Source organism: Gorilla gorilla, chromosome 7 (genome assembly GCF_029281585.2).
Source record: "Gorilla gorilla gorilla isolate KB3781 chromosome 7, NHGRI_mGorGor1-v2.1_pri, whole genome shotgun sequence".
Taxonomy (NCBI): Eukaryota; Metazoa; Chordata; class Mammalia; order Primates; family Hominidae; genus Gorilla; species Gorilla gorilla.
The window spans coordinates 109,790,100-109,805,526 of NC_073231.2; the positions used below are offsets into that span (position 1 = coordinate 109,790,100).

A 15,427-nucleotide genomic window follows, 5' to 3' on the forward strand; every position below is an offset into this window, starting at 1 on the left:
AAGACAAACAAAATAGACCACTAGCCAGACTAATAAAGAAGAAAATAGAGAAGAATAAAATAGATGCAGTAAAAAATGATAAAGGGGATATCACTACCAATCCCACAGAAATACAAAGTACCATCAGAGAATACTATAAACACCTCAATGCAAACAAACTAGAAAATCTAGAATAAATGGATAAATTCCTGGGCACATACACCCTCCCAAGACTAACCTAGAAGAAGTCAAATCCCTGAATAGACCAATAACAAGTTCTGAAATTGAGGCAGTCATTAATAGCCTACCAATCAAAAAAAGTCCAGGACCAAATGGATTCACAGCCAAATTCTACCAGAGGTACAAAGAGGAGCTGGTACCATTCCTTCTGAAACTACCCCAAACAGTAGAAAAAGAGGGAATCCTCCTTAACTCATTTTATGGGGCTAGCATCATCCTGATAACAAAACCTGGCAGAGACACAACAAAAAAAGACAATTTCAGGCCAATATCCCTGATGAACATCGATGCGAAAATCCTCAGTAAAATACTGACAAACTGAATCCACCAGCACATCAAGAAGGTTGTCCACCACAATCACTTTGGATTCATCCATGGGATTCAAGGCTGGTTCAACATACACATATCAATAAACATAATCCATCACATAAACAGAACCAATGATAAAAATCACATGATTATATCAATAGATGCAGAAAAGGCCTTAAACAAAATTCAACACCCCTTCATGCTAAAAAGTCTCCATAAACTGGGCACTGATGGAACATATCTCAAAATAATACAAGCAATTTGTGACAAACCCACAGCCAATATCATACTGAATGGGCAAAAACTGGAAGCATTCCCTTTGAAAACTGGCACAAGACAAGGATGCCCTCTCTCACCACTCCTATTCAACGTAGTATTGGAAGTTCTGGCCAGGGCAATCAGGCAAGAGAAAGAAACAAAGGGTACTCAAGTAGGAAAAAGAGAAGTCAGATTATCTCTGTTTGCAGATGACATGATTGTGTATTTAGAAAACCCCATCGTGTCAGCCCAAAATTTCCTTAAGCTAATAAGCAACTTCAGCAAAGTCTCAGGATACAAAATCAATGTGCAAAAATCACAAGCATTCCTATACGCTAATAACAGACAAACATAGAGCCAAATCATGAGTGAAATCCCATTCACAATTGCTACAAAGAGAAAAAAGATACCTAGGAATCCAACTTACAAGGGATGTGAAGGACCTCTTCAAGGAGAACTACAAACCACTGCTCAAGGAAGTAAGAGAGGACACAGACAAATGGAAAAACATTCCATGCTCATGGATAGGAAGAATCAAAACTCAAAATGGCCATACTGCCCAAAGTAATTTATACATTTAATGCTATTCCAATCAAGCTACCATTGACTTTCTTCAGAGAATTGGAAAAAACTACTTTAAATTTCATGTGGAACCAAAAAAGAGCCCACATAGCCCAGACAATCCTAAGCAGAAAGAACAAAGCTGGAGGCATCACGCTACCTGACTTCAAACTATACTGCAGGGCTACAGTAACCAAAACAGCATGGCACTGGTACCAAAACAGATATATAGACCAATGGGACAGAACAGAAACCTCAGAAATAATGCCACACATCTACAACCATCTGATCTTTGACAAACCTGACAAAAACAAGCAATGGGGAAAGGATTCCCTATATAATAAATAGTGTTGGGAAAAGTGGCTAGCCATATGCAGAAAGCTGAAACTAGATCCTTTCCTGACACCTTATACAAAAATTAACTCAAGATGGATTAAAGACTAAAACATAAGACCTAAAACCATAAAAGCCCTAGAATAAAACCTACACAATACCATTCAGGACATTGGCATGGGCAAAGACTTCATGACTAAAACACCAAAAGCAATGGCAACAAAAGCCAAAATAGACAAATAGGATCTGATTAAGCTAAAGGGCTTCTGCACAGCAAAAGAAGCTATCATCAGAGTGAACAGGCAACCTACAGAATGGGAGAAAACTTTTGCAATCTGTCCATTTGTCAAAGGGCTAATATCCAGAATCTACAAAGAACTTAAACAGATTTACAAGAAAAAAAACAAACAAATGCATCAAAAAGTGGAGGAAGGATATAAACAGACACTTATCAAAAGAATACATTTATGTGGCCAACAAACATATGAAAAAAACTCATTTTCACTGGCAATTAGGGAAATGTAAATCAAAACCACAGTAAGGTACCATCTCATGCCAGTTAGAATGGCGATCATTAAAAAGTAAGGAAATAACAGATGCTGGAGAGGATATCGAGAAATAGGAACGCTTTTACACTGTTCGTGGGAGTGTAAATTAGTGCAACCATTGTGGAAGACAGTGTGACAATTCGTCAAGGATCTAGAACTAGAAATACCACTTGACCCAGCAATCCCATTACTGGTTATATACCCAAAGGATTATGAATCATTCTAATGTAAGGACACATGTACATGTATGTTTATTGCAGCACTGTTCACAGTAGCAAAGACTTGGAACCAACCCAAATGCTCATCAATGATAGACTGGATAAAGAAAATGTGGCACATACACACCATGGAATACTATGCAGCCATAAAAAAGGATGAGTTCATGTCCTTTGCAGGGACATGGATGGCACTGGAAACCGTCATTCTTGGTAAACTAACACAAGAACAGAAAATGAAACACCGCATGTTCTCACTCATAACTGGGAGTTAAACATTGAGAACACATAGACATAGGGAGGGGAACCGCACACAGCGGGGCCTGTTGGGGAGTGAGGGGCTAGAGGAGGGATAGCATTAGGAGAAATACCTTATGTAGTTGATTGTTTGATGGATGCCACAAACCACCATGGCATGTGTATACCTATGTAACAAACCTGCACGTTGTTCACATGTACCCCAGAACTTGAAGTGTAATAATAAAAAAAGAAGACATGCATGCGGCCAACAAGCATATAAAATAAGCTCAATATCACTAATCATTAGGGCAATGCAAATCAAAACTACAATGAGATACCATCACACACCAGACAAAATGGCTATCATTAAAAAGTCAAAGAATAACAGATGCTGGCAAGGTTGTGGAGAAAAGGGAACACTTAACACATTGTTGGTGGGAGTGTAAATTAGTTCAACTGTTGTGGAAAGCAGTATGGTGATTCCTCATAGAGCTAAATGTAGAACTACCATTTGACCCAGCAATCCCATTACTGGGTATATTCCCAGGTGAATATAAATCATTCTGCCATAATGACACATGCATGTGAATGTTCTTTGTAGCACTATTCACAATAGCAAAGACATGGAATTAACCTAGATGCCCATCAATGACAGATTGGATAAAGAAAATGTGGTACATATACACCATAGAATACTATGACGCCATAAAAAAGAACAACATCATGTCTTTAGCAGGAACATGGATGGAACTGTAAGGCCATTATACTTAGCAAACTAATGCAGGAACAGAAGACCAAATACCACATGTTCTCACTTGAAAGTGGGAGCTAAATAAAGATAACTCATGAGCACAAGGAAAGGAACAACAGACCCTGGGGTGTACTTGAGGGTGGAGGGTGGGAGGATAGAAAGGAGCAGAAAACATAACTTAGATACTGAGCTTAATACCTGGGTGATGAAATATTCTGTAAAACAAACTCTCGGGACACGAGTTCACCTATGTAACAAACCTTCACATATACCTTCAAACCTAAAATAAAAGTTTAAAAAAGAATAAATGAGCTTGAAAAAATGCTATTCATAAAGAAAAGAAAATAGAACTTGATCTTTTTCTTGCACCATGTACAAAAAAGTAAACTCTAGGTGGATTAATGACTGAAATATAATTTAAGCCTCAGTGAGGAAGCCAAAGCATTTAGTGCTGAGGTACTACCAAATAAAATATTTATTTTAAAGATTAAACTTTACAAAGTGGTGGGAGAAACTGGGAATTGTTTTAGGAAGGTTGTAAGACAATCGTTGAGGAGTCTGAGAAAAGTCACTTGCCAAAGTCCACGAAGAGGAGCTAGTGAAAAAGTCTGTGAAAGTCTGTTGCCTGTTCATATAGTAGTGATTCTGGAAGTCTCTGTGGGACAGAAGGATAGACTGGTTAGGAAAAACGCATCCAAAAAGGAAAATCAAAGAAAACTAGAACCCATGCAGACAAACTGGAACCTGTGTTTATCTCTCATCCCCTTGCACCCTGATTTTGTGGGCCATCTACAGAAGCAACTGCAACTGATGTCCTTGTCATGAATCTCCAGGTGTGCTTAGCTCAGGTCTGGGAGAAGATTCAAAAAGGGTATTTATCAGGATCAGAGAAGCATCTAAAATCCTAGACTTTGGTTTTATCACACCTGTATTAAAAACCAGAAGGAAGTGAAAGGAGAAATTGCAAAATTACAATTATAGTGACAATATCTCAAAAATGCACACACAGACAAATGTATATGGATTATTATTTTTTCTTTTTTGTATCATAAATAGGGACATGTTATTACTATTTTTATACTCTGCTTTCTGTCTGCTTTTAATCTCTATTGTTTTAGTGGTTACTTTTGAAATATTAACATGCATACCTAAAAGAGTAATTTTTTTTTTTTGAGATGGAATCGCACTCTGTCACCCAGGCTGTAGTGCAGTGGCGTGATCTTGGCTCACTGCAACCTCCGCCTCCTGCCTCAACCTCCCTAGTAGCTGGGACTACAGGTGCACGCCGCCATGCCTGACTAATATTTTTTTTCTTTTTTTATTTTTTTGTATTTTAGTAGAGATGGGGTCTTACTATGTTGCCCAGGCTGGTCTCGAATGCCTAAGCTCAGTCAGTCTGCCCGCCTCAGCTTCCCAAAGTGCTAGGATTACAGGCGTGAGCCACCGTGTATCTCTACCTTTTCTTCCAAACCATATACAATTTTGCAATTTGAGAAGCACCCTCTTCCCTATCATCTAACATATTACAGAATTGTACCTTTGGCTTCCTCACTGAGGCTTAAATTATATTTCTGTCTTTAAAGCAGTGTGTAGAGGGAAATTTATAGCACTAAATGCCCACAAGAGAAAGCAGAAAAGATCTAAAATTGACACCCTAACATCACAATTAAAAGAACTAGAGAAGCAAGAGCAAACACATTCAAAAGCTAGCAGAAGGCAAGAAATAGCTAAGATCAGAGCAGAACTGAAGGAGATAGAGACACAAAAAATCCTTCAAGAAATTAATGAATCCAGGAGCTGGTTTTTTTTAAAAGATCGACAAAATTGATAGACCGCTAGCAAGACTAATAAAGAATTCTGTTGTGTAGGGTGTGTCTTCCTGAAACACATGGAGGTGAAAACAAATTAAAAACAAATAACAACGTTTGTTTTTATATGCAATAATTTCATATATAAGTGTGTAGTCACAATCTACTTTAGTCCTCAAAGCTCTGGTTGATTCAATTTGATGCTATTTTTGCCACAGTAAGATTCACATTTAAAAATTTTGCTATCGATTTGTTATGTGAGGAAAACCACAAACATGGTGCTCTTGAATTGTAATAACTATGAGTGCCTTTCCTAGTCTATTTCTTAGAAAACATAACAAAACTCACAATTTTGATGTATTAGCATTGTGGATGACTTTTTTCTTATTGTCTTTTCAAAGCAATAGACAAATAGCTAAACTACATAGTATTTTTAAAAAGGATATTTAAGATGTCTTAATGGAGTTTGCTTTTCTGAATTATACTTTCTCTCCATGAGCATGAAAAATAAGGAACTGACTATATTCAATGTATTGGTGATGCATATTAGAAAAAGACACATTAATGCGTTTGAATATAACACATTGTGTTTTGAAATTTATCTGGTCTTAAGTGTCTTTATCCATAAGCATCTAAAATTAACTTGACTTATCTATTTTCTAATAGATTTTATCAGTGTTGGATAACTTACACATATTATTTAGTATTTAATGTTATTTTAAGCTTTAAACCATTTAGGAACTTTATCTTATACATCTCCAGAATAATAATTGTATAAATTGTTAACTCCTCATCACCCATATCCTCACGTCATGAAATGCATGTGAAAATAAATGACAAAAAGCTCATAAGGACTTTTCTTCTGTACATATTTTTTGTTATTAACTGATTCACTCAGAATATTTTCATTTGTTTTTCAGGTGTTTGAGGAATTTTCTTCCTTAGAGAATGAGAATTTTTAATTATTGCTATTGTTTACTTTATAGGGTCAAAGAGAATAAGTGATAGTGAAGTCTCTGACTATGACTGTGATGATGGAATTGGTGTAGTATCAGGTAAGAATTTTAGAATTATTTTATAGTATTAAAAAGGGAGTGCAATTCATCATCATTTACCATAAAAGTAAATAAATAAAAGAGAAAGATATAACTCGTCTCCTCACCCTCGAAAACAGCCTATGGCAACCTATGACAACTTAAACCCATGAGTAATCCCAATTGCTGGAACACCTGTACCAATTAGATTGGATAGTCTTGAAAGATGCCAGATAAGTAGATGTCAATACATTTTCTATTTTAAGACAATAATAAGGATTTTACAGTAAATTGGAGGAGTTCTTGCATAATCAGACTTTTTTATACTGCACTAATATGGTGGAAAAAAGATGAAATCTTTTTTATGTAACCACCATATCTAAATATATCAAATGTTTAAATGGGAGTTTTTGAAACTTTAAAATTGTTTTTATATGAAGTATCATGTACAGCTACGTTTTGAAATTATAGTATTGTAGTTTAAAATATTTGCCTCATTTTAAAGTTAGAAACTTATCCAGTGGTTTAATATTTTAGGTAAGTATATATCTTTTCTGCAAGTTCTGATGACAATGTTTACATGTAATACCTTTAATATTGTAAAATAAAGTATTCTATTCCTTTTGAAGGTTAAATAACCTAATAGATTTCATAATTATGACTAATTTTACTCTAAACAAAATGTATGCAAGGCATGCCACAGTTGCATTAGTGATTGATAACAATATTTTTTTTGCCAATTTTTGTTAAGAGTCAGTTAGCATGCCTTTATCAGTGTACCACTTTTTAAAAACTCAATGATTATTTTTTCCCTTTCTTTGTACTAAGGGTGAACAATATAAGACTACAAAAATACTTTTCATGTATTGTGGTTTAGAAGAGCTAAAACTCATAAAGTAGTTCTGAGAAATATTTCTCATGATCGCTTTCTTGGAGATCATTAAATTTTTTTTCTATTTGTATTCTATTCCTTTGTTATTTGACTATTCCATTTCTTATCTTTTGTAAATATCTAGTCCATTAGGTTTTCTTCTTCCAAATTCTTTCCATTCAGATCGTTCATCTTGATGCCATTTTTGGATGTTTCTGTCCTTTCATTTTCTGTTTTCAAGATCACAGAAATATTTCTTTATTTAATACGATCATTTTAAGTTTTTCCCTCCTATAAAAGGAGTTGCATCTTTTGAAAAAGTTGTATATTTTTCATTTATTTGGGTTAATGGTCTCTGGAATAATTTTCTGGCACTACAGAATTGTGTTTAGAAACCCTACCCCACTCAAAGTGCTTACTCTGGATTCATTAAGTTTCTTCATATGAAAAACATTCTTTCCTATCTTGACATTACTGTTCTTATTATTTTGCCAGTCGGAAACTGTCTGGTGAATCGTTTGATAAGACACTGAAAAGACTGCCATGAAATATACTATATTTTGCTATTTTGAAATCCAATGTGATTTTGAGAAATAGATTTTTCGTAATATACTACACTTTATTTTTTATTGATTGATTGATTGATTGATTGGTTTTTGAGACTGGGTCTCACTCTGTTGCCCAGGCTGGAGTGCAGTAGTGCAATCACAGCTCACTGCATCCTCAACTTCCCCAGGCTCATTTGACCCTCTCACCTCAGCTTCCCCAGTAGCTGGGACTACAGGTGCACACTACCTAGTGTGTGTACTAACTAGGGTTACTAACTAGGGCATGATACCTATTGAGTGTACTAACTAGGACTAACTAATCCCTTATTTTTTCTAAACCCAGCTAAATTTTGGATATACTACACTTTAACAATACCTTTAGTACTCAAAAATTAGGATGATGGTATTGTAGTTTCTGAAATTATGGTATATGTAGTTTTTTTTCATAACCCATCACTTTAGTAAACGCTGTAGGAATTACATTTACATAAGACTTATGATCACCAAGACTTAAATATATATTAGTTCTGTTAAATATTTTCCTTACATTTCTCCTTTATAGCCTTTTCATTTTACAGCTCCAATATTAAAACTAGTTTTAATAGAGAATAAATTTTTTAATCAATAGCTTATCAAATAATGTAAGGACCACCAGATAAAATAAATAATATATTTTCTGGGTAAAGCAACTCAGATGTGAAATGCAATGTATACATATACAAAATGCACACCCCTACCTCTCTTAATATTTAAACACATAGTATGAGTCAACAAACCAGCAAAATCTATTGATAGTTTGTTGCTTATATGCAGAGATTTCTTTCCAATTGCACATTGAATAAAGTCAAATTCAGAGTATCAGTTACAATCATTCATAATAAACCTGAACTATCAAAACTGTTCTTAAGTAGGAACTGTTTCGACTAACTTATTCAGTTTTTCTAAGCTTGCAAGGCAGATGTCTTGAATATTAACTATGCCAGAAGCAATATTTTCTATGTGTTTTTTTAAATTTTAGGGCAGCATTAGGTTTATAGCAAAATTGAGAGGAAGGTATACAGATTTCCCATATGTCTTCCTACCCCAACGCATTCATACCCTCTCCCATTATCAACCTCCTCCACCAAACTGGTATGTTTGTTACAACTGATGAACCTACTTTGACACATCATAATCATCCATGGTCCATAGTTTACATTGGGGCTCACTCTTGGTGTCAAACATTCATTGGATTTGGACAAATTGATAATGACATGTATCCATCATTATATTATCATGCAGAGTATTTCCACTACCTTAAAAATTCATCTTTTCCTTTCTCCTAACCCCTGGCAATTATTGATCTCCTTACTGTCTCCATAGTTTTGCCTTTTCCAGAATGTCACACAGTTGGAATCATACAGTTTGTAGCCTTTTAGATAGGCATCTTTCACTTAGTAATATGCTTTGTCTTTTCATGGTTTGATAGCTCATTTATTTGTAGTGCTGAATAATATTCCATTGTCTGGATATACCACAGTTTGTTTATTGATTCATCTGCTGAAGGACATCTTGGTTGCTTCTGAGTTTTGGCAATTATAAATAAAGCTGCTATAAACATCTGTGTGCAGGTTTTTGTGTGGAAATGTTTTCAACTCCTTTTCGCAAACGCCAACCAGCACAATTGCTGGATCGTATGGTAAGAGTATAGTTTTGTAAGAAAGTTCCAAAACGTCTGTACCATTTTGCATTCCCACCAGCAATGAATGAGAGTTCCTGTTGAATGAGAGTTCCTGTTGTTCCACATCTTGCCAGCATTTGGTGTTGTCAGTGTTCTGACCATTCCAATAGGTGTATAGTGGTATCTCATTGTTTTTATTTGCATTTCTCTGATGACATATGAGGTTGAACATCTTTTCATATGCTTATTTGCCATCTGTTTAATTTCTTTGGTGATGTGTCTGTTCGGGTCTTTGGCCCATTTTTTTTTAATTGGGTTGTTTGTTTTCTTATTGTTGAGTTTTAAGAGTTCTCTGTATATTTTGGACAACAGTCCTTTATAAAATGTGTCTTTTACAAATATTTTCTCTCTTCTGTGGCTTCTTAAAGCAGGGATTGTCTTGACATTGTCTTTGGCAGAGCAGTTTTAATTTCATTGAAATTCAGGTTATTAATCATTTCTTTCATCAATCATGCCTATGGTGTTATATCTAAAAATTTATCGCCATACCCAAGGTTATCTATGTTTTCTCCTATGTTATCTTCTAGGAGTTTTATTATTTTGCATTTTATATTTACATATCTGATGCATTTTGAGTTAAATTTTTGAAGAGTGTAATGTCTGTGTCTAGGTTCCCTATTTTGCATGTGGACATCCAATTGTTCCAGCACGATTTGTTGAAAAGACCATCATTGCTCCATTGTATTGCCTTTGCTTTTATGTTGCCAGAGATCAGTTCAATATATTTATATCAGTTTATTTCTAGGCTGTCTATATGTTCCATTGATTTATTTGTCTATTCGTTGACCAAAGAGTACCACAGTGTCCTGATTACTGTAGTTTCAAAGTAAGTATTGAAAAGTCAGGGTCAATTCTCCAACTTCGTTCTTCTCCTTCAATACTGTGTTGAATCTTCTGTCTTTTACTTCTCCATATGAGCTCTGGAATCTGGTTATCAGACTCCACAAATTGATATGCTGAGAATTTGATTGAGATTGCTTTGAATCTGTAGGTCAAGTTGGGAAGATTGGACATCTTGACAATATTGAGTATTCCTTTATAAGGAATATCTATTTATTTAGTTCTTTTTTATTTCATTCATCAGAGTTTTGTTGTTTTTCTCATGTAGATCTCATACATATTTTATTAGATTATACCTAAGTATTTCATTGTTGGGAATTGCTAATGTAAATGGTGTTGCATTTTTAATTTCACTTGTTCATTGTTGATATATGGGAAAGTTATTGACTTTGGAATATTAACCTTATATCCTACAACATTTCTATAATCACTTATTAGTTCCTGGAGCTTTTTGTTTCTTTGTTTCAATTCTTTTGGGTTTTTACATAGACAATCATGGCATCACAAAAAGAGTTTTATTTCTTTCTCCCTAATCTGTATGCATGTATTTTCTTTTCTTCCTTATTGAATTATCTAAGTACTTCCAGTACAGTGTTGAATACAAGTGGTGAGAGTGGACATCCTTACCTTGTTTCTGATCTCAGTGGGAAAGTTTTGAGCTTTTTTTAACTGGTAAGTATGATGTTAGCTGTAGGTTTTTGGTAGATATTCTACATCAACTTGAGGAAGATCCCCCATATTCCTAGCGTACTGGGAGTTTTTAGTAAATTCAGGATGTTAGATTTTGTCAAATTGTCTTTTCTCCGTCTGTTGATTTAGTCATGTGATTTTTTTTTATAGCCTGTTGATGTGGTGGATTACATTAATTGATTTTTGAATGTGGAAACAGCTTTGTGTATCCAAGATTAATCCCACTTATTGCGTATAATTCTTTTTATACATTGTTGGATTCAGTGTGCTAACATTACATTGATAATTTTTGCAGTAATGTTCATAAGAGATGTATTCTTTTCTTTTAATGTCTGTCTGGTTTTGATATTGAGGTAATACTGGCCTTATAAAATGAGTTAGAGAGTAGTCTCTCTGATTCTGTTCTCTGAAAGAGATTGTAGAAAAATTGAATAATTTCTTTCTTGTTTGGTAGAATTCGCCAGTGAATCCATCTAAACTTTGTTGCTTTCCATTTTAGGAGGATATTAATTATTGATTCAATTTATTTAATAGATGTAGGCCTGTTCAGGTTATCTGTTTTTGTTTGAATTTGACATAACTGTGTCTTTCAAGGAATTGGTCCAGTTTCATCTACATTATCAAATTTGTGGGCATAGAGTTTTCATAATAGTCCTATATTATCCTTTTAATGTCCATGGGATCTGTAGTGATGTCTTTTTCATTTCTGATATTAGTAATTTTTATACCCTGTTTCTCTTAATTAGCCTGTCTAGAGGCTAATTTATTCTATTAATCTTTTTAAAGAACCAGATTCTGATTTTGTTGATTTTCTCTATTGATTTTCTGTTTTCAATTTTACTGACTCTAATTCTACTATTTATTTTGTAACTGCTTACTTTGCATTTAATTTGCTCTTCTTTTTCTAGATTCCTGAGGTAGAAATTTAGATGACTGATTTTAGGTATTGCTTTGTTTCTAAAATATACATTCAGTACTATAAATTTTCTTCTAAGTACTGCTTTCACTGCATCCCACAAATTTTGTTAAGTTGTTTTCATTTTTATTTATTTAAAGATATTTTTAAATTTCTCTTGAGATTTTTTTCTTGACCCATGTGTTATTTAGAAGTATATTATTTAATATGCACATACTTGGGGATTTTGCAGTTATCTTTCTGTTACTGCTTTCTAATTTATTTTCATTGTGGACTCAGAGCAGCATTGTATGTTTTAAAAAATTTGCTAAGGTGTGTTTTATGGCCCAGAATATGCTCTATTTTAGTGAATGGTTCCAGGTGAACTTGAGAAGAATGTATATGCTGCTAATTTTTGATGATGAAGTAGTCCATAAATGTTGATTATATCCAGTTGATGGTGTTTTTGAGTTCACTTATCTTCTTACTGATTTTCTGCCTGCTTGATCTGTTCTTGTTGTTTTTTTGTTTGTTTGTTTGTTTGTTTGTTTTTGAGATAGAGTTTCACTCTTGTTGCCCAGGCTGGAGTGCAACAGTGCGATCTCGGCTCACTGCAACCTCCGCCTCCCAGGTTCAAGTGATTCTTCTGCCTCAGCCTCCTGAGTAGCTGGGATTACAGGCATGTGCCACCACACCTGGCTAATTTTTTTTGTATTTTTAGTAGAGACAGGATTTCTCCATGTTGGTCAGGCTGGTCTCAAACTCATGACCCCACGTAATCCACCAGGCTCGGCCTCCCACAGTGCTGGGATTACAGGCATGAGCCACCATGCCCAGCCTGTTTGTTTTGTTTTTTGAGACAGGGTCTGGCTCTGTCACCCAGGCTGGAATGCAGTGGTGCAATCTTGGCTCACTGCAACCTCTGCATCTCAGGCTCAAGCAGATCTGTTCATTTCTGATAGAGTGGTACGGTAATCTCCAACTATAATGGTGGATTCATCTATTTCTCTATGCACTTCTATTAGTTTTTGCCTGACATATTTTGATACTCTCTTGTTAGATGCATACACATTAAGAATTGTTATCTCTTCTTGAAGAATTGGCTCCTTTTTCTTTATAGAATGTCCTTCTTTATCCCTGATAACTTTTTTTTGCTGTGGTGTCAGCTTTGTCTAAAATTAGTGTACCTACTCCTGCTTTTTTTTTTGAGACAGAGTCTGACCCTGTCACCTAGGCCCCAGGCTGCAATGCAGTGGCACAATCTCAGCTCACTGCAGACTCCACCTCCTGGGTTCAAGCAATTCTCTCACCTCAGCCTCCTGAGTAGCTGAGACTACAGGCGCGTGCCACCACATCCGGCTAATTTTTGTATTTTTAGTAGAGACGAGGTTTCACCATGTTGGCCAGGCTGGTCTCAAACTCCTGACCTTAGGTGATCTGCCCGCCTTAGCCTCCCAAAGTGCTGGAATTACAGGCATGGTGAGCCATCATGCCCGGCCTACTCCTCACTTCTTTTGATTAGTGTTACCATAGTACATTTTTTTCCATCCATTTAATTTATATGATTGTTTCCATTTAAAGTGGGTTTCTTATACAGTTGAGCCTCATTTTTTTAATCGACTCTGACAGTCTCTTTTAGTTAGTGCATGTAAATGAGTGACATTTAAAATGATTATTGATATAGTGGGATTAATATCTACTGTTTTTGTTACCCTTATTCATTGTTTATTTTTGTCTTCTATTCTTTTTCAGTGTTTTTTTTTTTAATTGAGCATTTCATATGATTCCTTCCTTCCTTCATTTCATATGTCTTTCCTTCCTTGGCATATCAGTTATACTTCTTTTTCTTACCTTTTTTTTTGGGTAGGTACTCTAGAGTTTGTAGTATACATTTGCAATTCATGCAAGTCTGCTTTCAAGTAATACTTCATAGGTAATGTTATATCATATACTTAGAAAATCCCAATTTCTTCCTCCCACTTCTTGTATCATTGCTGTCATTCATTTGACTTAAATTTAAGCATACATAATTGAATACATTGTTGCTATTATTACTTTGAATAAATTCTTATCTGTTAGATAAATTAAGAATAAGAAAAATACAAGCTTTTGATTTTACCTTCATTTATTCCTTTTTCAATGCTCTTTCTTTCTATATGTAGCTTTGAAATTCTGACCTATATCTTTTTCATTCTTTCTAAAAAAAATTTACTTTAATATTTCTTGTAATATTGTTCTACTGGCAACAAAATCCAAATTTTTGTTTGTCTGTGAAAGTCTTTCTTTCTCCTTCACTTTTGAAGGATAATTTCACAGGTCATAGGATTCTAGGTTGGTGGTTTTTTTCTTCGAAGCCTTCAAATATTTCACTCCACTCTCTTCTTACTTGCATGGCTTCTCTAGAGAACTCATATGTAATTCTTATCTTTGTTCTATAGAGGAGGAGTGTTTTTTCTTTTTCTCTGTCTTCTTTCAAGGGTTTTTCTTTTTTCTCTTTGTTGTTATTATTTTGCATTTGTCCTACTTGGTGTTCTCTGAGCTCCCTAGATCTGTGGTCTATGGCTTGGTTCCTGACATTAATTTGGGGAAATTTTCAATCATTATTCTTTCAAATCTTTCTTCTGTTTCTTTCTCTTTTTCTTCTCTTTCTGGTATTCTCATTACAAATATGTTATGCCTTGTGTAGTTGTCCCACAATTCTTGGATGTTCCTTTCTGTTATTTTTTCAGTCCTTGTTCTCTTTGCTTTTCAGTTTTTGAAGTTTTTATTGACATATCCTGAAGTTCAGAGATTCTTTTCTCCACCGTGTTCAGTCTACTAATAAGCCCATCAAAGGCATTCTTCATTTCTATTACAGGTATTTCTTTTGTCTCTGGCATTTCTTTTTAGCTCTTTCTTAGAATTTCTTTCTGCTTACATTGCTCATCTATTCCTGCAGGCTGTCCACTTTATTTATTAGAGCCCTTCGTATATTAATCATAGTGGTTTTAAATTCTCAGTCTTATAAATCCAGCATTCCTGCTATATCTGATTCTGACACTTGCTCTTTTTATCCAAATTGTGTTTTTTGCCTTTTGGTATGTAATTTTTTTCTTTCTTTTTTTTTAGACAGGGACTCGCTCAGTCGCCCAGGATGAAGGGCAGTGGCACGATCCCAACTCACTGCAACCTCTGCCTTCTGGGCTCAAGTGAGTCCCCCAGCTTCAGCCTCCTTACTAGCTGGGACTATAGGTGTGCACCATCATGTCCAGTTAATTTTTGTATTTTTTAGTAGAGACAGGTTTTCTCCATGTTTCCCAGACAGGTCTTCAACTCCTGACCTCAAGTAATCCACCTGCCTTGGCCTCCCAAAATGCTGAGATTACAGGTGTGAGCCACCATCCCCAGCCTGTAGTTGTTTTTTCTTGATAATTTTTTTATTGATAGGCAGATATGATGTGCTGGTTAAAAGAAATTGCTGTAAATAGGCCTTTAGTAATGTGCTGGTAAGGTCAGGGAAGGGAAACATTCTATATTCCTATGATTAGGTCTCAGTCTTAGTGAGCCTCTGGATTGTGAAAATTTCAAGTGGTTCTCATTTTTTGCCT

The 15,427-nt window shown here is 35.0% G+C and overlaps 1 protein-coding gene across 50 annotated transcripts in view; it reads left to right on the forward strand.

Moving 5' to 3' along the window:
* Window positions 1-15,427, forward strand: part of RIMS2 (regulating synaptic membrane exocytosis 2) — a 752,291-nt gene that overhangs the window by 455,059 nt on the left and 281,805 nt on the right. For all 50 annotated transcript variants that reach the window (XM_055348803.2, XM_031014115.3, XM_055348807.2 and 47 more), the window contains one exon: window positions 6,229-6,297. In XM_055348803.2, coding sequence (XP_055204778.1) covers window positions 6,229-6,297 — 69 coding nt within the window. The remainder of the gene's footprint in view (window positions 1-6,228; window positions 6,298-15,427) is intronic.